General features: G+C 46.2%; 1 protein-coding gene across 1 annotated transcript; it reads left to right on the top strand.

The window, feature by feature from the left end:
• The first annotated feature begins 4,281 nt into the window (after positions 1–4,281).
• On the top strand, positions 4,282–5,437 carry LOC103847922. The gene is made up of 3 exons (XM_033283200.1): positions 4,282–4,355; positions 4,496–5,370; positions 5,433–5,437. Exons 1-3 carry the CDS (start codon positions 4,282–4,284, stop codon positions 5,435–5,437), a joined length of 954 nt encoding a protein of 317 aa, XP_033139091.1.
• Positions 5,438–23,285: the final 17,848 nt, after the last annotated feature.

Here is a 23,285-nt window from a genome sequence, read left to right as displayed (position 1 = left end):
GCTGGTCACGATCACGGTTAGCGTTCGAGGATTCCACTTCCTCATCACTCTCCCGATGTTCCTGACCATCCTGTTGCGTCCCCGTAAGGTTAGCCTGATCAGTTGGCAACACGTCTCTAGTGTCAGCCGCGGCCGGATCGGTTTGCAATCCGGATAGATTGGTCCCGTCCATGGCCACTTGACTAGACTGACCGGCTGTTTTCTTTCTCCTTCGGGACTTTCCCGACTTGCTTTTTCCAGCCTAAGGATTCAGACAATGTTAGTACGAAACACACTAACATAAACAGAACAAAACAATCCCTAGACTAAGCAATCAAACCTCACCGTGAGACCAAATCATCTGGCTGCGTGTGTGTGTGTGGACTGCATAACCCAACTATCCTAGAATCAAGCATGCTCTGATACCAACTTGTAAGACCCGAACCCTGGCCTCTCGACCTTATGGAGTCCGCAGGCTTACTTATTAATTTCTTTGCTTGTTTGATCCATTTTAAGTCTTTTATTTACTAAGTCATATTCGAATATGAGGTTCATAAACAAAGGAACAGATTGCACAGCGGAATAACAATGTATAAACTTTGTATTACTTAGAAACATGAGATTCAATACACAACTTCTTAATAGTCTCATAGACAATCACTAGTTCATCCCTAGCATCATCTAACCACACGTTACACAGCCTCTCACTGACCGAGCCTTCACGGCTCCTTGGCTTGACCAGAACCATCCTTAGTTCCTGAAACCACAACCAGATAAGCATTAATCATAACCGAGAATAGAACGGATTGATTCCACAATGCTTGTGTAAGACCCGTTCCTGGTCTCTTGACCCAACTGGATACGAATGCTTACATATTAATTTCTTTGCTTGTTTGATCCATTTTAAGTCTTTTATTTGCCAAGTCATATTCGAATATGAGGTTCATAAACAAAGGAACAGATTGCACAGCGGAATAACAATGTATAAACTTTGTATTACTTAGAAACATGAGATTCAATACACAACTTCTTAACAGTTTCATAGACAATCACTAGTTCATCCCTAGTATCATCTAACCACACGTTACACAGCCTCTCACTGACCGAGCCTTCACGGCTCCTTGGCTTGACCAGAACCATCCTTAGATCCTGAAACCACAACCAGATAAGCATTAATCATAACCGAGAATAGAACGGATTGATTCTACAATGCTTGGCTTGGTTCCTAGAACTTAGATAAACCTTAGTCAACATAATCATAAAACGTATGAACCTACCTATCGTATCCTAAGTCATTCAACCAACCACCCCTTGACTTAGAATCAGATAGATAGTCCAGAATAGATAACATAACACACGAACAGATCCGGATCATCCCCAAAGACCAATCCGTCTAACCGGATAGAATCTAGGTGCGACCGGCCAATGGAGTCCGGCTCGATGGCCCAACGGACTCCCTTACCTGATCCGGCCTTAGGCCTGGATCCAATCGGCCGAGTAAGCCTCAAGCCTAATCCGGAAGGCTTAGCAACCGGTCAGACCTTGCGACTCTACCTTGGCTTAGACAAACTGTGACCTTGTCTTGACTAGACAAGCCATAGGCTGATCCATAAGGATCGGTCCTAACCTGTCCCGAAAGACGCCGTTTGGAACATGTACCCTTTGGCCATTCGTGCCTCTTGGACACTCGTGACTCTTGACAACTTGTGCCCTTTGGGACATTTCCAACCGTTCGTCCTAACCGCCCAGTCTTGGTGCGATCGGATCATCTCACTAACCGACCCGTGTCTAGGCTAGCGGTTTGATTATGTTCGGCCAAAGCCTAGGGATGTGTCCCTTGGACTCAACCAACACAACCTTTCGTGTTTAACCAGAGAGAAGAGAAGAGAAACGAATTGAAACCGATAAGGAGAGCAGGATGGGACTTAGGAACCGAGCAGAGCCGCGGTGCGGTCGCATGGACCGTCCGTTCGGTCTGATGGAGCCACGGCCCATCACATACCTTGTGAACCACGTCTGGGTTCTCCATGCTCTTCTCCTTGTCTTGATCTCCCATTCTTGACCGGAGTTAGTTCTCAAACGATCAGAGTCGCCGGAACACAACACCACCACAATCGGCCTTTCTCTTGACCGGAACTCTCTCTTTCTCTTTTTCTTTCTCTCTACGGTTTCTCTGAGTATTTTACTCTGGAATTGGATAATGAAATCGACCAGAGAGCCCCCATATTTATAGAAAACGAGGGGGTAAGTCTTGCCCCACGAACAGGCATGACTTGCTAGCGAATGGGCACCATCGGCCAAGGGTTGTCCCCTTCGCCCTTTCTGATTGGGTTTGGGGTCGGTGTAGCGACCGTGTTCTGAAGATCGATGATAGGATGATCTGAGGACTGACTGGCCGGACTGTTGGAACGTACTGAATGGGTTTGATGATGCTAGAAAGAGCTGGCCAAAGTTGTAAGGACTTACCGTGGGTGGATGGGAGTTCTTGGTTCGGAAGTCTGATTAGTAGTGGACGGAGCGGAACCATGTACCCGAATAAAGCTAGGATCTGATCTGTTTTTGAGCCAACAAAGCTCCATCAGTCGGTCTTACGCTCGGGTTATTGGACCAGGCCGTTCGATTTGCGGAACTCAGTAGTGTTCGGCCAGTTCGATGAAAATCCAGGCAAAGCGGTATTTTCGGACAGCAATGGTCGGATCCGGACAAGTGTTGTCGGATTCGTACATGACGGTTGAGCTGGTCGGCTAGACATAGATTGTCGGAAATCAGACAAGGCAGTTAAGACTGTCGGCTAAGCTGAGATGAGCTGATTCAGTAGTATTGGTCTGATTCGGACAAGGCGGTTAGAGTTGTCGACTGCATCAGTCAGCTTCAGCTCGAGTTTCGTCTAAGTAAAACTGGCGGGAACAGTTAAGGTCCGAAAAGGGGAAAAACTCACGCTGACATGCTTTGGAGTGCGGGGTGGCGGTTACGGACAAAGAGCCGCATGTAAAATAAGCGGGAACGGTTATCTTTGCAGTTTCTCGGGCCTAAACCGCCCAACTGCCCATTTTAATTGTCTCCTTGGTCTTATTTTGCCATTTCTGTACGGGAAACAGAAAGAAAGAACCAGAGAAGAACTCAGAGAGAGAAAAGTCCGATTAAGAGAGAACTTTCGATATTTGGCTGGATTGATCAAGTCCGAGTCAAGAACTTCCGACTGTCTGAACGTTCGAAGATCCGACGGAAACCGCTCAAGAGGTGTCAGAAGAGACCGAATCAAACAGAACATACCGACTCTAAGACAAAGGTGAGTGCGTGACCGTAGCCTATCGTAATGAATCGTAGTCTGAATGATAGGAATGTTCTATGTACTGATTGCTTGTCTAATTTGAATTATCTGCTAAGTTCTGGCTTGGTCCGAACAGTCGGTTCCTTCCATCGACGCATCTGGATCAGATCATGCGCCTAGAGCCGTAATGGCCTGCTAGGGCTTGTCTGAATCTGATGGCGCGTTGGCTTGGGACGATTGGGTCGGCTAAGTAACTGACTGATGATAAGCATGTCCGTTTACTGATTGATTGACTCGATTGCTTTACATGGCTGAGTGAGACGGGATGACCGCATCATTAAGCAAACTGTTGCTTATGCCTCCTTGTTTTGGATGCAGATCAGGACCAGACCCGTAAGGGTAAGGACATAGCTTGACCGCGGGACTAAGGCAGGAAGGAAGGATGGGGGATTTGGGTAGTTGTAGGACGAGTTTAACTTGTAATAGCTTATAGCAAACTCACTTGTTAACTCGAACCTCAGTTAATCTATTCAAATCTTATTATGCTTGCTTGATTGTCTGAAAACGAACTAAAACTCGGAAATAATTCTTAGTAAAGAAAATTAGGAAAACGGCCCAAGTCTGATCGAGGAAGTCGAGCCAGACTCGTACTGATGGTACGAAAAAATGGGTCGGGTCCTTTCAAGTGGTATCAGAGCGGAGTCGGTTCTAGGACAATCTAAGTGTAGTGGGTTATTGGGGCAAACCATCCTTCCAAGCCTGACGTCTCGTGGTAAATTATGTGTTCCGTGTCCTGATCCCAAGTTAGTTTTGACTAACTTGCCTGTGATCTGATTGCAGATGGCAAAAAGTAACCGTAACGCAAGAAGGACTGTGAATGAGATTGGTGAGGGGTCTGCGAGCAACGTGGCCAGGAATGAAGCTGGTACGGAAGAGGCTCGGAATGCTGCTCAGAATGCAGCAAATTTGAACAATGCTGCAGCCGCTGGTGCTGCTGCTGGAGCTGTTGGATTGAAGCTGTGTTGGCTATAATGGCACAAGTCTTGGCAAGGCTGCCTGCTGTGGCGGCACCTCCAGTGGTTCCACCTGTTGTGGACGAGGCGGAGTAAGTGGTGCAAGATGGAGAAGATGCACACGTTGCTAGGAATCCGTCTTATCTCAAGGTCATGGACCACATGCAGAAACTGGGAACCCAGTTCTTTCAGGTGGTTCCAAACCAGTGGAAGCAGATCAATGGATTGACAGGATAGGCCGGAACTTTAAGTCGATCCGTTGTCCTCTTGCTTACAAGAAGGACATTGCTGTCCACTACTTGGACGGTGATGCGCACACCTGGTGGCGAGGTGTTGCTGCCCGGATTGGTGAGGATCACTGCACCTGGAGCAATTTTAAGGCCGAGTTCCGTGCGAAGTACTTTCCGCCGGAAGCATTTGACCAACTTGAGGGAGCCTTCCTCAGACTGGAACAGGGATCTATGTCTGTAAGGGAATATGAAGTAGAGTTCAACAGCCTCAAGAAGTATGCTGGGCGTGAGGCAGAGTCTGAGATATCCTTGGTCCGTAAATTCATGCGCGGACTTAGGGTTGATCTCCGAACTCGTTGTAAGATCCGCAACTATGATACCGTGGCCGAACTGGTGGAAAAGGCCGCGGAGCAGGAAGCGGGAATCAGTGAGGAAGCCAAAGTGTTTGGCTCAGTGGCGCATGTCCATCCTGGTAAGCATGCGGGGAAGAATCAAAAGGTGGTGAAGTCTGGCTCTTCCAGCAAGCCGAATGCAACCAGTCGCAGTGCGTGTTCGACTTGTGGGAAGATGCACTCTGGTGTGTGCCGTGCTGCTATGGGAGCTTGTCACCGTTGTGGAAGTATGGATCACAAGGTGCGGGATTGTCCTGAAGAAGATCAAAGGCCGAAGAGCCAGAACAGGAGTACTGGGGAACGCGTGTGCTACAACTGCGGGGAAACTGGACACTTCAAGAATCAGTGTCCAAAGGACGCACAATCTGCTGGGAAGCGTCCGAGTGATGGGCCTCAGCCGGCTGCGAAGAGGCATGCCATCATGCCGCAGGTGTACACCATTGGAGATGAGTCGTCGGACCCAAGCACGTCTCGTCCGATCACTGGTGAGTCATCCTATCTCTCACTTTTTCCTTAAGAATTTCTGTGTGAAATTGCTTGTCTGTAGAGTAGGTCCTTAGTGTTCCGGGTGAATATGTAGGGACCTTAGTCATGGGTGGAGTGGCAGCCCATGTTCTGTTTGATTCCGGTGCATCTCACTGCTTTGTGCAACCCGAGATGATTGGAATTGGAGGATTTCAGAAAGAAGAAGAAGACGTAAGACCGGTTCCTGGTCTCCTGACCCAACTGGATACGAATGCTTACCTATTAATTTCTTTGCTTGTTTGATCCATTTTAAATCTTTTATTTGCTAAGTCATATTCGAATATGAGGTTCATAAACAAAGGAACAGATTGCACAGCGGAATAACAATGTATAAACTTTGTATTACTTAGAAACATGAGATTCATACACAACTTCTTAACAGTCTCATAGACAATAACTAGTTCATTCCTAGTATCATCTAACCACACGTTACACAGCCTCTCACTGACCGAGCCTTCACGGCTCCTTGGCTTGACCAGAACCATCCTTAGTTCCTGAAACCACAACCAAATAAGCATTAATCATAACCGAGAATAGAACGGATTGATTCTACAATGCTTGGCTTGGTTCCTAGAACTTAGATAAACCTCAGTCAACATAATCATAAAACGTATGAACCTACCTACCGTATCCTAAGTCATTCAACCAACCTCCCCTTGACTTTAGAATCAGATAGATAGTCCAGAATAGATAACAGAACACACTAACAGATCCGGATCATCCCCAAAGACCAATCCGTCTAACCGGATAGAATCTAGGTGCGACCGGCCAATGGAGTCCGGCTCGATGGCCCAACGGACTCCCTTACCTGATCCGGCCTTAGGCCTGGATCCAATCGGCCGAGTAAGCCTCAAGCCTAATCCGGAAGGCTTAGCAACCGGTCATACCTTGCGGCTCTACCTTGGCTTAGACAAACCGTGACCTTGTCTTGACTAGACAAGCCATAGGCTGATCCATAATGATCGGTCCTAACCTGTCCCGAAAGACACCATTTGGAACATGTACCCTTTGGCCATTCGTGCCTCTTGGACACTCGTGACTCTTGACAACTCGTGCCCTTTGGGTCATTCCCAACCGTTCGTCCTAACCGCCCAGTCTTGGTGCGATCGGATCATCCCACTAACCGACCCGTGTCTAGGCTAGCGGTTTGATTATGTTCAGCCAAAGCCTAGGGACGTGTCCCTTCGACTCAACCAACACAACCTTTCGTGTTTAACCATAGAGAAGAGAAGAGAAACGAATTGAAACAGATAAGGAGAGCCGGATGGGACTTAGGAACCGAGCAGAGCCGCGGTGCGGTCGCATGGACCGTCCGTTCGGTCTGATGGAGCCACGGCCCATCACATACCTTGTGAACCACGTCTGGGTTCTCCATGCTCTTCTCCTTGTCTTGATCTCCCATTCTTGACCGGAGTTAGTTCTCAAACGATCAGAGTCGCCGGAACACAATACCACCACAATCGGCCTTTCTCTTGGCCGGAACTCTCTCTTTCTCTCTTTCTTTCTCTCTACGGTTTTCTCTGAGTATTTTACTCTGGATTTGGATAATGAAATCGAATAGAGAGCCCCCATATTTATAGAAAACGAGGGGGTAAGTCTTGCCCCACGAACAGGCATGACTTGCTAGCGAATGGGCACCATCGGCCAAGGGTTGTCCCCTTTCGGCCACTTGCATCCCTTCGCCCTTTCTGATTGGGTTTGGGGTCGGCCACAAGCCCAACCCACGCCCCAAGTCTCCTGGACTTAGCCCATGGCCTTGTCCTAAGACCCAACAGCCCATGGCCTCATGGCCGGACCTCACAGCCCGCCACTGACCCGGACCTGGACCATCGGCCTATAGCCCGGACAGTCCGTCTAGCTGAGATGAGCTGACTCTCAGCTGCCTCAGCTGAGTGAGCTAGTAGTCCAGCTAGTGGAGCTGACTTAGTAGGGACTGAGCTGGAGTGAACTGAACCTAGCTTCCTTGAGCTGGCCGAGCTACTCGTCCACTACGTCCAGCTACCGTCTTACTCGTCCTAGCTGTCTCTTAGCTTGTATAAGGTTAAGTCTAAGTTTCCTTATGTCCTTAACCTTCTTTCTCGACCATGGAACGCTTGCCTTGATGTCCTAAGACATGGCTTGCACGTTTCCTCGAACCATGGCCGTCCCAACAATCCTACTCAGGATTGGGGGCGTGACAGACTGTTCGGGTTATTTTGGCCCACGTGGGCTGTCTGTTCACTACACACATGACGTTGATGGGTGTCCGCCAGCACACACAGGACGTCCGTGGCTGTCCGTGTGTGTCTGTGTGTGTCCGCCAGAACACACAGGACGTCCGTGGCTGTCCATCAGTACACATATCAGCACGTTGGTCCTTGGACTCAGCACGCTGACCCTTCCCGCGGACTGTTCGGGTGATTTTGGCCCACGTGGGCTGTCTGTTCGGTACACACAGGACGTCCATGTGTGTCCGTCAGCACACACAGGACGTCCGTGTGTGTGTCCGTCAGCACACACAGGACGTTCGTGGCTGTCCGTGTGTGTCTATCCGCACACACAGGACGTCAGTGGCTGTCCATCAGTACAAATATCAGCACGTTGGTCCTTGGACTCAGCACGCTGACCCTTCCCGTGGACTGTTCGGGTGATTTTGGCCCACGTGGGTTGTCTGTTCAGTACACAGAGGAAGTCAGTGGCTGTCCGCCAGCACATACAGGACGTTCGTGGCTGTCTGTGGCTGTCCGTCAGCACACACAGGACATCCGTGGCTGTCCGTGTATGTCCGTCTGTGTCCGTCAGCACACACAGGCCGTCCGTGGGTGTACGTCAGCACACACAGGACGTCCGTGTGTGTCCGTCAGCACACACAGGACGTTCGTGGCTGTCCATGTGTGTCTGTGTGTGTCCGTCAGCACATATAGGACGTCCGTGGCTGTCCATCAGTACACATATCAGCACGTTGGTCCTTGGACTCAGCACGCTGGCCCTTCGCGTGGACTGTTTGGGTGATTTTGGCCCACGTGGGCTGTCTGTTCAGTACACACAGGACGTCCGTGGGTGTCCGCCAGCACACACAGGGCGTCCGTGCCTGTCTGTGGCTGTCCGTCAGCACACACAGGATGTCCATGGTTGTCTATGTGTGTCCGTCAGCACACACAAGACGTCTGTGGCTGTCCATCAGTACACATATCAGCACGCTGGTCCTTGGACTCAGCACGCTGGCCCTTCCCATGGACTGTTCGGATGATTTTGGCCCACGTGGGCTGTCTGTTCATTACACACAGGACGTCCGTGGGTGTCCGTCAGCACACACAGGACGTCCCGGTGTGTCCGTCAGCACACACAGGACATTCTGGCTGTCCGTGTGTGTCCATGTGTGTTCGTCAGCACATATAGGACGTCCGTGGCTGTCCATCAGTACACATATCAGCACGTTGGTCGTTGGACTCAGCACGCTGACCCTTCCCGTGGACTGTTTGGGTGATTTTGGCCCACGTGGGCTATCTGTTCAGTACACACAGGACGTCCGTGGGTGTCCGCCAGCACACACATGACGTCTGTGGCTGTCTGTGGGTGTCCATCAGCACACACATGATGTCTGTGGCTGTCTGTGTGTGTCCATGTGTGTCCGTCAGCACACACAGGACGTCTGTGGCTGTCCATCAGTACACATATCAGCACGCTGGTCCTTGGACTCAGCACGCTAGCCCTTCCCGTGGACTGTTCGGGTGATTTTGGCCCACGTGGGCTGTCTGTTCATTACACACAGGACATCCGTGGGTGTCCGTCAGCACAAACAGGACGTCCGTGTGTGTCCGTCAGCACACACAGGACGTTCGTGGCTGTCCGTGTGTGTCCGTGTATGTCCGTCAGCACATACAGGACGTCAGTGGCTGTCCATCAGTACACATATCAACACGTTGGTCCTTGGGCTCAGCACGCTGGCCCTTCCCGTGGAATGTTCGGGTGATTTTGGCCCACGTGGGCTGTCTGTTCATTACACACAGGACATCTGTGGTTGTCCGTCTGCACACACAGGACGTCCGTGTGTGTCCGTCAGCACACACAAGACGTCTGTGGCTGTCCGTGGCTGTCCGTGTGTGTGACACCCCCGATCATAGATAACCGGAAATGACACGGTCGATGTTCCCTGATGGTCGACCCGAGGTTCTCGGAATAAATCCGATCGGCTTAGACCAACAACCAAAGAACACAGACGCTCCTATCGGATATTACTCTAGGCTTTTCAACCCGATAAAGCAATATTCAATAGTTAGTTCGTCCCAGACAAGTACTAATATCATATGAGAACTCGTGATTTATAAACATCTTTTATACATTATTTATTTACTTTAAACATCTTACAAAGTGTTATAGTTTTATCCTATGGTCTATTGCCCAACAACGTTTTAAGTAAATATACATCAAAAGGTACGTTGCAAGGACAACAAAATACTACCGCTGGTTGGCCATTCCTTCCGTCCAAAAAGTAAAGTGTCTCCCGCCTAAGGGTTACCTGCACACACGAATGAGTCATGAGCAACTAATTTACTCAGTGAATCTAGAATCACAACACAATCAATAATAAACCAAACAGTTATCAAATGCATATACATGATCATGCAAGTACTAGTACTATACTTTAATATCGATCATCATTGTGAATTCTTATTTTAAACATCACTTCCACAACACCCGCCCGTTACCATACTCATATAATACAATATATATACTAGACCCGAGAAACCACTAAGGCTAACCGAGACTAGTGAGTTAGCATCACCATCATTGTCGAATGTCCGGTATGAACAATCCGACACTGCATCGTCATGCAGTACACGGTGTCCAGGGAGCTACCCCATCATCGTGTCTTCATGACCTTGTTCCGTTCGCAGGACCAAGTCACGGTAATGCGGGGGCTTTAGGGATAGTGAATATAACAAGACTTCACATGATTTTACTTCCATAATTATTCCAAAATTAATCCATAATTAATCCTTAATTAATCATAATTAACTCTTAATTAATCCTAGATTAATTCTTAATTAATCTCATATTAATCTTTAATTAATCCAAGATTAGTACTTAATTAATCATGAATACTCCTTAATTAATCTCAGATTAATTCTCAATTAAACCAAGATTTATTCTTAATTAAACCAAAATTAATCCATAATCAAAACCAAGATTAGTCCTTAATTAAACCAAGATTAATCCTTAGTTAAACTAAGATTAGGATTAACCTCACTTTATAATTATTCATTAAGTGTAAGTGTTTACCATGAGTAAACACAACACCATTCTTAAATATTCAGACACTTTACTAACTTAATCAAGGACTCATTCATGATCTATCTCAACATCTGTCTAGACTCACCTAAAGAACAGTCTTGAAACTGGCTTGGACAAGACTTGAGTTCCACTTGAACAAGGCTGAATGGACCAAGAGACTGAATGGACAGGACTGGATACTTCAAGCTTTACTCTACCTCTGACCTGAAACAGAGTGGTATGATCACAAGATCAGTTCAGTTCATGCCTTAACACCTTAGATCAGATCAGTTCAAGCTTGGTTCTGCTCAGACTATACAAGTTCAGCTCGGATCTAGTCAGTCTACCAAAGTTCAGGACAATATCAGACTGAGTTCAAATCGGTTTACTCAAGGCCAGATCAAAACATCATAGCTGGTGATTCTAAGAGGTTGATTCAAACCGAAATTAATCAAAATCTGAACTATATCACCACTTAGAGAACTGATCCGACCAAGTTCTTATGTAAACATCAACTAGCTCTGAACAAGACATGACTGAGGTAAGAGACCAAAGCTTACCAAGATGAACCAAAGGACTAGATGCCCTCAGCTGTTCCTCTTCTCCAAGTTAAGCTTGTGGCTGGACTGATCAAAGAGAAAGATCAAGGTCTGATCATGATCTGAACTCAACTAGGTCTAGGGTTTTATTTAAAAATCTCACCTTCTGATATTTCTCAAGGTAACAAACTGAGCTAAGGTTGAAGATTAGGTCACCACCAAATTTTTTCTTGATTTATTTTCTTAATTTTTCTCACTAATTTTTCTGTTCTTTTTTCTCTCTGAAATTCTCTAGGTTTTTCTGTAGGTTTCAGAACGTGGGAAGCAGCTGGAGGAGGGTTAAATACAAGCTGTGGTTGCTTCACCTGAGGGTTTAGCTCATAACAAAGCTTGGCTAAGAGCAGACAGTTGGCAACCTGCTTCATCATCTGCAGCACACTGTCCTATCCTTCCCATGTAGCAGTCTCCAGCCAATCAAAATTAATCAAAGAGTAAGGAAACAAGCACACAGGCAGCTTGTGATTGTCATGTGCCAGATACTGAAGAAGCTAGGTAAGCAGACAGGTGCAAGTCATGTGATTAAATACTGAGCAAACAGGCTGGTGGAAGACATGAGTCTGGTCCAAAATTAATTAGGCAGCTGGTCGATCATTTAAATAATTTTTCAACAAAATATTCTTTGTCTTTGGCTCTCGTCTTTCTCTCAGAAAATCTCATCTAGCTTAATAAAAATCCGACCAAAATATTTAAGACTCGGCCAAACTATCAAGTAAAGGTCTTTCGACCACAAGACAGTCCCGTCGAGAAATTAATCTATCGGGTCGATTTTTATTTTTATTACTCATGGTCAAACCAACTAAAAACTGGTCGAGCGAGATTTTTCTCGACCAAAAATTTATTGGCTCGTGAGGGTTATTACACTCTTCCCCCCTTAAAAGAATTCGTCCCCGAATTCTCAAAATACAAGTGTACACCCTTTACTGGACGACTGGGTTATCTGAGAAGAGTTCTGGGTAATCAGCTCAGACTTATCTTCATCCTACCATGTTATAACAACTCTCTGTCGCTTTCCCCAAAATACTTCAAGTTGCGAAATTTCCCTATTCTTCAATTTCCTGATACGACGCTCGCCTATCCGCAAAGGAACTTCAGGATAGGTGAGGTTAGGTTGCAAGTCCTCTGGTCGCTGCGGCTCGACCATATTTGGATCTGGTATATGCTTACGCAGCATTGATACATGAATTACTGGATGCATAAGCATATCGGGTGGAAGTTCTAGTCTATAGGCTACTTCTCCAACTCTAGCGACAATTCGGTATGGTGCCTTTGCTATTGCAGCGGATTCGGGTTCTAAGGTTATACTAAAGGGGTTACTCCTAGACGGCGGAAATCCCTCTAATGCCTTAAACACGTCCTCAAATTCTCTGACTACTGGTATTTCTTCCATGTTCTGCTCTTTGTCGTCTTCTACTGGTCCAGCAACTAAGGTCACTAAGTATACTTCTTCACCCTTCTCCAAAAGGTTTTCAATTCTCAGTGCTGACACTAATGACGCTCCAACACTTGATACTATGCCATGGTAAGCTAAAGGGGGTTGGGTATCTCTCTCGAAAACAATCTTCCTTCGACCACAATCAAGGTGAGCTCGGTAACTTGACAGCCAATCCATCCCTAAGATTACCTCGTGTTGGGGTCAAAAACGGTTACGACGAATTTAACATTAAAAACGTCCGAGGAAGAAAATAAGAATTTCTCCGAAGAGTACTTTTCGAAATAGATTCTTCCTTACGAAAAAGCTTTACGGAAGAAAGAATCGAGATGTCCGACGAAAGCTCGAAACAGGTCGTTACGCAGCGACCGAGCGATCGTCCCGCTCGGTCGCTACGTAGCGACCAAGCTCAGCCAAGCTCGGTCGCTACGTCGCTACATAGCGACGGAGCTCGAGCCGCTCGGTCGCTACGTAGCGACCGGCGCTCGTCCCACTCGGTCGCTACGTAGCGACCGAGCTCGAGCCAAAGCTCGGTCGCTACGTAGCGACCGAGCGATCGTCGCTACGTAGCGACCGAGCGTAGCGACCGGTCGCTACGTCCCGCTCGGTCGCTACGAAGCGACCGGGCTCGAGCCAAAGTTTGGTCGCTGTGTAAGCGATTGAACCTTTCCGAACATCGATACGACACCAGTTCTTGCATTCTCGTCAAAACCTTCGAATGCTATCTCCCAAAGACCGTAGCAAGCTCAGTCCATGTTTCCCGCCATTCTAATTCGTCGATCAAACTTCGCGGATTAGAAACCGCGGAAAACTCGTAGTAAACGTGTCGAGTCGGAAGACGGCCCAAAGGGACCTAAAACACGACTCGAAGCCCATCCTATGATTTTCCTAACCAAAAGCCCGTAAACCACAGCATGGTTTACGCTTGGCCCACAAGGGAGGATAAATGTCAAGTTTCCGCGGATAAATACGGAAGTTTTGAAGATAATTGTGAAGATCGGGAAAAATGGAATATCTCCATTTTTATGCTATGACGGCTTAAGGGCAGAAGAGTAAAAGCGTAAACCAACCTTGGAGCTAGTATATAAGGAGTCCTAGGCGAGGAGCAAGAGGGGAAAACTTTTTCAGAGCAAACTTAGCACTTAGAGCAATTTAGGCATTTTTCCGTTTTTGTTATTTCGAGCTGCGACTCAATTAGGTTTAGCCGTCTTAGGGTTACTAGAACTAGGAATCTCGCCGACAGCTCTCGAGCCCAGGCTTATACCTTGTTGTAAACGCTCATACGCAGATTCGGAATAAGATCTACTTTGCTCTCTTTTCGATTTCTTATTTTTATCGTTGTTGTTCTCGTGTTCTGATTGCTTGACGTGTGGTAATTAACAGATATCCGGGTCCTCTGGGAAATTAGGGTTTTCCTAGTTTCCTTATTTAAACGGAAATCGACAGTGTGAATTTCGGTTCCCACACCTCGTACCTCTCTAATGGGACAACTAACAAATGAGCCGGAAAAACCATATCTTGGATAATGATTGGAACTCTTAGAATACAACCTTCAGTTTCAAGAACTTGATCTCCGGAAGTTAGAACAGGAATGGATAAATTCACCTTAGTGAATTCTCCATCGAATTTGGATGCTACTTTGGAAGCTACAAAACTATGTATTGCTCCCAAATCGAAAAGGATGTGGGAGGATATTCCACCCACAAGCAAAGTCGCTGACAATAATTGACTTTCCCATCAATTACTTACTCAACAACTTTTATACTATTTTTTTTATATCACCAATTTACCAATCGTTTAAAAAGTATGCAACACTCAATTGGATAGGAAAACAAACCTGAAATCGGACCCTGAGGTGGTCCGGATTGTCCTGGTAACTCTAAAGCGTAAGCCCTACCAGCAGTGGGTTGACGCTTAGCAGGAGGTAAGGGTAAAGGTGGGTTAACTGGTACAACGGGTTGAGCACTCGAAACAACATGCTGAGCAAGATGAGTGTGTGGACATGATGTCGCGTAATTTCCTCGCTCTCCACACGTGAAACAAGTAATGTGAGATGGTACAGCCGATTGGAACTGTACCACGTTCGGACAATGCCGCCTAACATGTCCCAGCTGGCCACAAGTGAAACAAGTCGGCGTTCTAGGTCTAGGACCTCCAGAATGACCCCCACGAAAAACTCTACCTCTTCGTCCTTGCTGCATAGCAGAATGCGGCTGAGGTTGGAACGGAACAGATGGACGTCTAGGTTGTGCGGAATGGCTAGAAGAAGCTCTCTCAGCAGCAATGGCCTCCTCAACGTTTACATCACGCTCAACAAGATCAGCAAGCCTATGAAACTCTACTGCCTCAAGTCTGCTCCTGATATATGGGTTAAGTCCTCGAAGGAACTTACGGATAATCATCATCTCGTCCTCCCGACCATAGTGAACATACTTCCTGAGACGGGTGAACTCTGCCTCATACTTCCTAACAGATAATCCTCCCTGAACTAGCTCCATGAATTTAATCTCCAATCAATCACGGGCCTCCGGTGGAAAATACTTTCGAATGAGCGCTGTAAGGAAGTCAGCCCAACTCAGATTGAAGTCTCCAAAGTTCCTCTCTACGCATAACCACCTACTGATGGCGTCCTTCTCTAGATAGTAAACAGCCACGTCCTTCTTGAATTCTACCGGACAACGGGTTGCAGCAAAGTTCTGCTCGAGATTGTGCAGCCATGCATCAGCTTCAAAGGGATCAGTACCTCCCGGATAACGCTTCGTTCCCAAGTTCTTCATAATCATGACTATCTTCAGAAAGTCCGGATGAGAAGTGGTAGGTACTGGAGCTGGCTGGGCACGCTGTGCTTCACGCTGTGCATTCGGTGCTTGATGTTGCAAATTCACCATCTCAGCCATCAGTTCTAGAAGTTCTATTATAGCTGGATCAGTTGGCGCTGGTCCAGGTTGTGCTGCCGGAATAGGTGCAGCAGGGGCTGGTGGAAAATGAGCGGCAGGAGATACAGGAGCTGCGGGATGATCTCCATGCACTGGACTATCGTGTACCACATCCACCTCGATGTCCATAAAGTACGGGTCTGGAGATAAAGGAATGTGCTCCGGTGTCTGATCATATGACCCTTCAGATGGGTCAGTCTCAAAGCTAGAGCCTGAAGGTGTAGCCTCAAAGCTAGGAGTCGGAAGTGGTGCCGGAGTAGATGGCGGCGAGGAGTCTGAAGATGATGAAATAGGTATCGGTAGATAATGTCCACCACGATGTGCCTGTCTCGGTGGCATCTGCAACAAAAGATCATGGTAAGTTTCTACCCAGGTCTATCAATTCCTAAAAGAAGGAACAAACCAGCATATCCTAATTATCCTTGCGACACATTTTTGACTCGAAAGTTTTTTTTTGAAACAAGTCCCATTCTAGCATCGTATAACAATGCTCTGATACCACCTTTGTGACACCCCCGATCATAGATAACCGGAAATGACACGGTCGATGTTCCCTGATGGTCGACCCAAGGTTCTCGAAATAAATCCGATCGCCTTAGACCAACAACCAAAGAACACAGACGCTCCTATCGGATATTACTCTAGGCTTTTCAACCCGATAAAGCAATATTCGATAGTTAGTTCGTCCCGGACAAGGACTAATATCATATGAGAACTCGTGATTTATAAACATCTTTTATACATTATTTATTTACTTTAAACATCTTACAAAGTGTTATAGTTTTATCCTATGGCCTATTGCCCAACAACGTTTTAAGTAAATATACATCAAAAGGTACGTTGCAAGGACAACAAAATACTACCGCTGGTTGGCCGTTCCTTCCGTCCAAAAAGTAAAGTGTCTCCCGCCTAAGGGTTACCTGCACACACGAATGAGTCATGAGCAACTAATTTACTCAGTGAATCTAGAATCACAACACAATCAATAACAAACCAAACAGTTATCAAATGCATATACATGATCATGCAAGTACTAGTACTATACTTTAATATCGATCATCATTGTGAATTCTTATTTTAAACATCACTTCCACAACACCCGCCCGTTACCATACTCATATAACACAATATATATACTAGACCCGAGAAACCACTAAGGTTAACCGAGACTAGTGAGTTAGCATCGCCATCATTGTCGAATGTCCGGTATGAATAATCCGACACTGCATCGTCATGCAGTACACGGTGTCCAGGGAGCTACCCCATCATCGTGTCTTCATGACCTTGTTCCGTTCGCAGGACCAAGTCACGGTAATGCGGGGGCTTTAGGGATAGTGAATATAACAAGACTTCACATGATTTTACTTCCATAATTATTCCAAAATTAATCCATAATTAATCCTTAATTAATCATAATTAACTCTTAATTAATCCTAGATTAATTCTTAATTAATCTCATATTAATCTTTAATTAATCCAAGATTAGTACTTAATTAATCATGATTACTCCTTAATTAATCTCAGATTAATTCTCAATTAAACCAAGATTTATTCTTAATTAAACCAAGATTAATCAATAATCAAAACCAAGATTAGTCCTTAATTAAACCAAGATTAATCCTTAGTTAAACTAAGATTAGGATTAACCTCACTTTATAATTATTCATTAAGTGTAAGTGTTTACCATGAGTAAACACAACACCATTCTTAAATATTCAGACACTTTACTAACTTAATCAAGGACTCATTCATGATCTATCTCAACATCTGTCTAGACTCACCTAAAGAACAGTCTTGAAACTGGCTTGGACAAGACTTGAGTTCCACTTGAACAAGGCTGAATGGACCAAGAGACTGAATGGACAGGACTGGATACTTCAAGCTTTACTCTACCTCTGACCTGAAACAGAGTGGTATGATCACAAGATCAGTTCGGTTCATGCCTTAACACCTTAGATCAGATCAGTTCAAGCTTGGTTCTGCTCAGACTATACAAGTTCAGCTCGGTTCTAGTCAGTCTACCAAAGTTCAGGACAAGATCAGACTGAGTTCAAATCGGTTTACTCAAGGCCAGATCAAAACATCATAGCTGGTGATTCTAAGAGGTTGATTCAAACCGAAATTAATCAAAATCTGAACTATATCACCACTTAGAGAACTGATCCGACCAAGTTCTTATGTAAACATCAACTAGCTCTGAACAAGACATGACTGAGGTAAGAGACCAAAGCTTACCAAGATGAACCAAAGGACTAGATGCCCTCAGCTGTTCCTCTTCTCCAAGTTAAGCTTGTGGCTGGACTGATCAAAGAGAAAGATCAAGGTCTGATCATGATCTGAACTCAACTAGGTGTAGGGTTTTATTTCAAAATCTCACCTTCTGATATTTCTCAAGGTAACAAACTGAGCTAAGGTTGAAGATTAGGTCACCACCAATTTTTTTCTTGATTTATTTTCTTAATTTTTCTCACTAATTTTTCTGTTCTTTTTTCTCTCTGAAATTCTCTAGGTTTTTCTGTAGGTTTCAGAACGTGGGAAGCAGCTGGAGGAGGGTTAAATACAAGCTGTGGTTGCTTCACCTGAGGGTTTAGCTCATAACAAAGCTTGGCTAAGAGCAGACAGTTGGCAACCTGCTTCATCATCTGCAGCACACTGTCCTTTCCTTCCCATGTAGCAGTCTCCAGCCAATCAAAATTAATCAAAGAGTAAGGAAACAAGCACACAGGCAGCTTGTGATTGTCATGTGCCAGATACTGAAGAATCTAGGTAAGCAGACAGGTGCAAGTCATGTGATTAAATACTGAGCAAACAGGCTGGTGGAAGACATGAGTCTGGTCCAAAATTAATTAGGCAGCTGGTCGATCATTTAAATAATTTTTCAACAAAATATTCTTTGTCTTTGGCTCTCGTCTTGCTCTCAGAAAATCTCATCTAGCTTAATAAAAATCCGACCAAAATATTTAAGACTCGGCCAAACTATCAAGGGAAGGTCTTTCGACCACAAGACAGTCCCGTCGAGAAATTAATCTATCGGGTCGATTTTTATTTTTATTACTCATGGTCGAACCAACAAAAAACTGGTCGAGCGGGATTTTTCTCTACCAAAAATTTATTGGCTCGTGAGGTTTATTACAGTGTGTGTCCGTCTGTGTCCGTTAGCACATACAGGACGTCCGTGGCTGTCCATCAGTACACATATCAGCACGTTGGTCCTTGGACTCAGCACGCTGACCCTTCCCGTCGACTGTTCGGGTGATTTTGGCCCACGTGGGCTGTCTGTTCAGTACACACAGGACGTCCGTGGGTGTCCACCAGCACACATAGGACGTCTGTGGCTGTCCGTGTGTGTCCATCTGTGTCCGTCAGCACACATATGACGTTTGTGGCTGTCCATCAGTACACATATCAGCACGTTGGTCCTTGGACTCAGCACGCTGGCCCTTCCCGTGGACTGTTTGGGTGATTTTGGCCCACGTGGGCTGTCTGTTCAGTACACACAGGACGTCCGTGGGTGTCCGCCAGCACACAGAGGACGTCTGTGGCTGTCCGTCAGCACACACAGGATGTCCGTGGTTGTCCGTGTGTGTCCGTGTGTGTCCATCAGCACACACAAGACGTCTGTGGCTGTACATCAGTACACATATCAGCACGCTGGTCCTTGGACTCAGCACGCTGGCCCTTCCCATGGACTGTTCGGGTGATTTTGGCCCACGTGGGCTGTCTGTTCATTACACACAGGACGTCCGTGGGTGTCCGTCAGCACACACAGGACGTCCGTGTGTGTCCGTCAGCACACACAGGACATTCGTGGCTGTCCGTGTTTGTCCGTGTGTGTTCGTCAGCACATACAGGACGTCCGTGGCTATCCATCAGTACACATATCAGCACGTTGGCACGGGTCGGGATAATCGGACGGTACGGACTGATGGCCGTTATGCGGTTCAGTCTTGGCTCGGCTGGACGGTTCCGGCCGGGTCTTCTCTTATATATGATTGTACCTGAAACAAATATGAACTTCTGTGAGTTTTATGGATTTATATGAAGAACATAAAGTAAACTATATGACAAATGATGAACTGAAGCAAATATGTATTTTTATGATTCAAAACTAAATGACATGGAAATTGAAAACAAATCAAATAAGAAGGATAGAAAGGTGGATGATGGGATCTTTGTTTCTGGACGTGTGTCTCTCTCAACAAGGATCAGTGGTTGGTTAGATGACTGAAGATGGAATCCGGCTTGCTTGATATGTATCTCTTCCAAGCTGGATCGATGGATGGAGTGGATAGATGGATATGGATTGACTCTCTCAATCAATGGACGAACAGATGGTCTTGAATCACACAAGGCTCTCTGGACGTGGCTTCTTTAGGACTTAGTGAATCACACACAAAGAACTAGAGAAATAACAACAAAGAATACACAACTTTGTTTAAAAGAAAACGATTTCTTATTACTTTAAAAATGATCAAGGGTACTTTACAATGAACTATGACCTGAGCTTATATAGGCTCGACACTGGGACTACTATAACGTTCCTATGACTCAAAAGGAAACAAAGTACACGAAAATTAAGTAGAAAAATCATAAGCTAGGCTCCTTGAAGATATCTAGCCGTTAGGCTTGATTTGAGCCTCTCCAAAAGGAAACTTGATTGAGCCTTGTATCTAGACAGCTTCTGGATATGCCCATGATCTGGAAGCCTTCCTGAAATACTCCTTAGTCCACATATGAAAGAATATGGCCGTTGGTCTTCAAAGAGTTGTAGTGAAAACACATTTACTCCTCCTAGTGTGAACATGGCCGAAAAAGGAAAGTTGTTGGCCACGAAGATTCGCCTGTTCCTCTGCATGCTGGTCCATCTAAACTCTTCTGGAATGTCTTCTGGAATTCTTGGATCGTGTAGGTTATGTCTTGGTTGCCTGATCTCGATTTGGAAATGGTTGGACCAACTGATTATGCAATCTTTCCATAATCGGCTCCTTATAACCGGGTTTGGGAAAATGGTTATATCTTCAACTTCACTGAGCCTTTTCTCCTGATTCTTGGCTTGTCGGATCCACAAAAGATCCCTCTTGAGATCCATAATTGAATTTGGCCCGGGCCTGTAAGACCCGATCCCGGCCGCCTAGGCCGCGGTCGATGCCTCGCGTCGCTCGGTCCACTTCCTTGCCGAACCTCTTAATTTTTGCCCTTTATTTATAATATCGCCTAAAGGCGAGGGCTAACTTAAACCTTAGCTAAAGACTTACCTAGTCATTAATAGCCTAGATCCTTTCAACAGATACGCAGCGGAATATTCTCTAGTTAACCATTGGTCTAAAACCAATCTAACACTTGTCTGGTCGAATCACCTTAGCCTTGGTCAGTTTACTCAACTACCAATTAGCTTAAAGGTCAATCCTAAACCCAAACCAAGCCATACGATTCTGAGGTTCCATTCCCCTAAACCATTCTATCTAGATCTACATAAGTAAATGCTAGATCATACCTTTGCCACATCTATGGAGCTTATTAGCTCATCGGTCCTCCATTGACTCGAACTAATCATTCAACTCATTGAGTCTCTTATTGGTCTTTATCTTTGTCCCTGCATCAAACAGCTCCCCTAGGTACTTAGTCATTCAACCAACCATCCCCACAGACATAAGTAACCTTTGAGACGTCTTTGAAAGGATAAGGATTTGCATCTGGCCTTTTCGGCTCATGCACAATCCGAAATCCTTTTGCCTTATAGGCAATAGTACCAAGTCCATCTTCTGGACTGACAAAGCTCATGAGATTCTAAGTCAATCAACCAACCATCCTCACATGACTTGGAACTGATGAGTCATCATCTGGCCTGACCGGCCTTGGGACTTAACCCAGACAATAAATATGATTTGTTCATACAACCCAATGCATTCATTAATCAGGTTAGGACCGACAACTTGAGCCATCATCCAGAGGTCAGGTCGTCCATACTCAACCATGATCAGATCTTACACGGCCTTCCTTGAACAATCACACTTAGGCTCAGTATCTATGGTATACGACACATAGTACTAGCCATACTCTTCGTCATGACTCTTAGCCAATCTCGAAGTTATCAACACCAAGGTTGATATCTAGAAGCATCACACCAATACTCTTACTCCAGCAACGTGACCATCCATACTAGTGCTTGGCCATCGAATCATCGTCATGAAACATGATCCGACCACAAGACTTTATAAGCCATCGCCTACTTGGCAGGTATTGACATAACCGGCCTTCCATTGCCAACATGTGGGTCTACTCCCTACATAAGGCATATGGCGCCTATCCTACTCACCAACCCAAAGTTGATTGTAAGATATCCTACTTAGCCTTTGCGGCCAGAACCATCCAACCATAGCCGGATCGTCCATAGTCCCGTCTAACCGTCTAGTTAAGATCTAGGTGCGATCGACCAGTTATAAGTCCGGCCCAATGGCTCATGGTCCTTCTCATCTGATCCGACCCAAAGCCTGGATCCATACCACAGAGTAAGGCCCAAGACCAAACCGGATTGGCTTGCAACCGATCAGAACTTGCGACACAACACTCCGGTTAAACTAACCGTTTGTCCGTTCGACTATTCAGCCGCGGACTGTCCCCTTGGTTCGGTCTAAGCCTTGAACCAATGGCACCGTTTGGAACTCACACCCTTTGGGAACTAGTACCCTTTGGACACACGTGCCTCTTGGCAACTCATGACCCTTGGAAACTCGCACCCATTCAGATGTTCCAACCGTTCGACCTAACCTTCCGTATGGACTGTCTGGTCCGTGCGTGTGTCCGGCCTATGGCCAAAGGACCACGCCTTAACCTACACAAGTCATGAACCATTGTGACTGTTCAGGGAAGGGTTGCAACCGTTCAGAACAGAACAGAACCGCCCCTATCCAATCGGATCACCTGAGGCCGGTTTAGACCATGCACGCGCCTAACTCATCGTTATGGACCGCGACCGCATTACTCAACCAGAACCACGGTTATAACCAATCCCAACACATAAACAAGGCCACGCCAATGTACAGAAGGAGTAGAAGAAGAAATAGATGAAAAGAATAAGAAGAATAGGACACAATCCAAACGCCCATGGCTAAACCGGTTCGGACTGTCCGATTGTCTTAGCCGATGAGTCGGTGGTTACCGCACTGACCCTATCTGACTGAACCACGGCCTTGGAGTCCTTCTCCATACCTTTCTCTATTCCTTGGGTATTCACAACCACACGGCCTCCTCTCTCCTAAACCGTTCTCCTTGCCGGAGATACAAAACCACCACGACCGGCCCTTTTCCGGCCGATCTCTTGGCCGAGACTCTCTCTCTCTCTTTCTCTACGTTTTTCTCTGAGTATTGTACTCTGGAATTGGATAATGAAATCAACAGGAGAGCCCCCATATTTATAGAAAACGAGGGGGTAAGTCTTGCCCCACGAACAGGCACGACTTGCTAGCGAATGGGAACCATCGGCCAAGGGTTGTGCCCTCTCGGCCACTTGCATCCCTTCGCCCTTTCTGATTGGGTTTGGGGTCGGTCATAAGCCCAACCCACGCCCCAAGCCTCCTGGACTTAGCCCACGGCCTTGTCGAAGGACCCAACAGCCCATGGCCTCATGGCCGGACCTCACAGCCCGCCACTGACCCGGA

The sequence above is a fragment of the Brassica rapa genome, unplaced genomic scaffold (genome assembly GCF_000309985.2).
Source record: "Brassica rapa cultivar Chiifu-401-42 unplaced genomic scaffold, CAAS_Brap_v3.01 Scaffold0336, whole genome shotgun sequence".
NCBI classification, from domain to species: Eukaryota; Viridiplantae; Streptophyta; class Magnoliopsida; order Brassicales; family Brassicaceae; genus Brassica; species Brassica rapa.
This window is presented reverse-complemented; position numbering and strand designations above follow the sequence as displayed.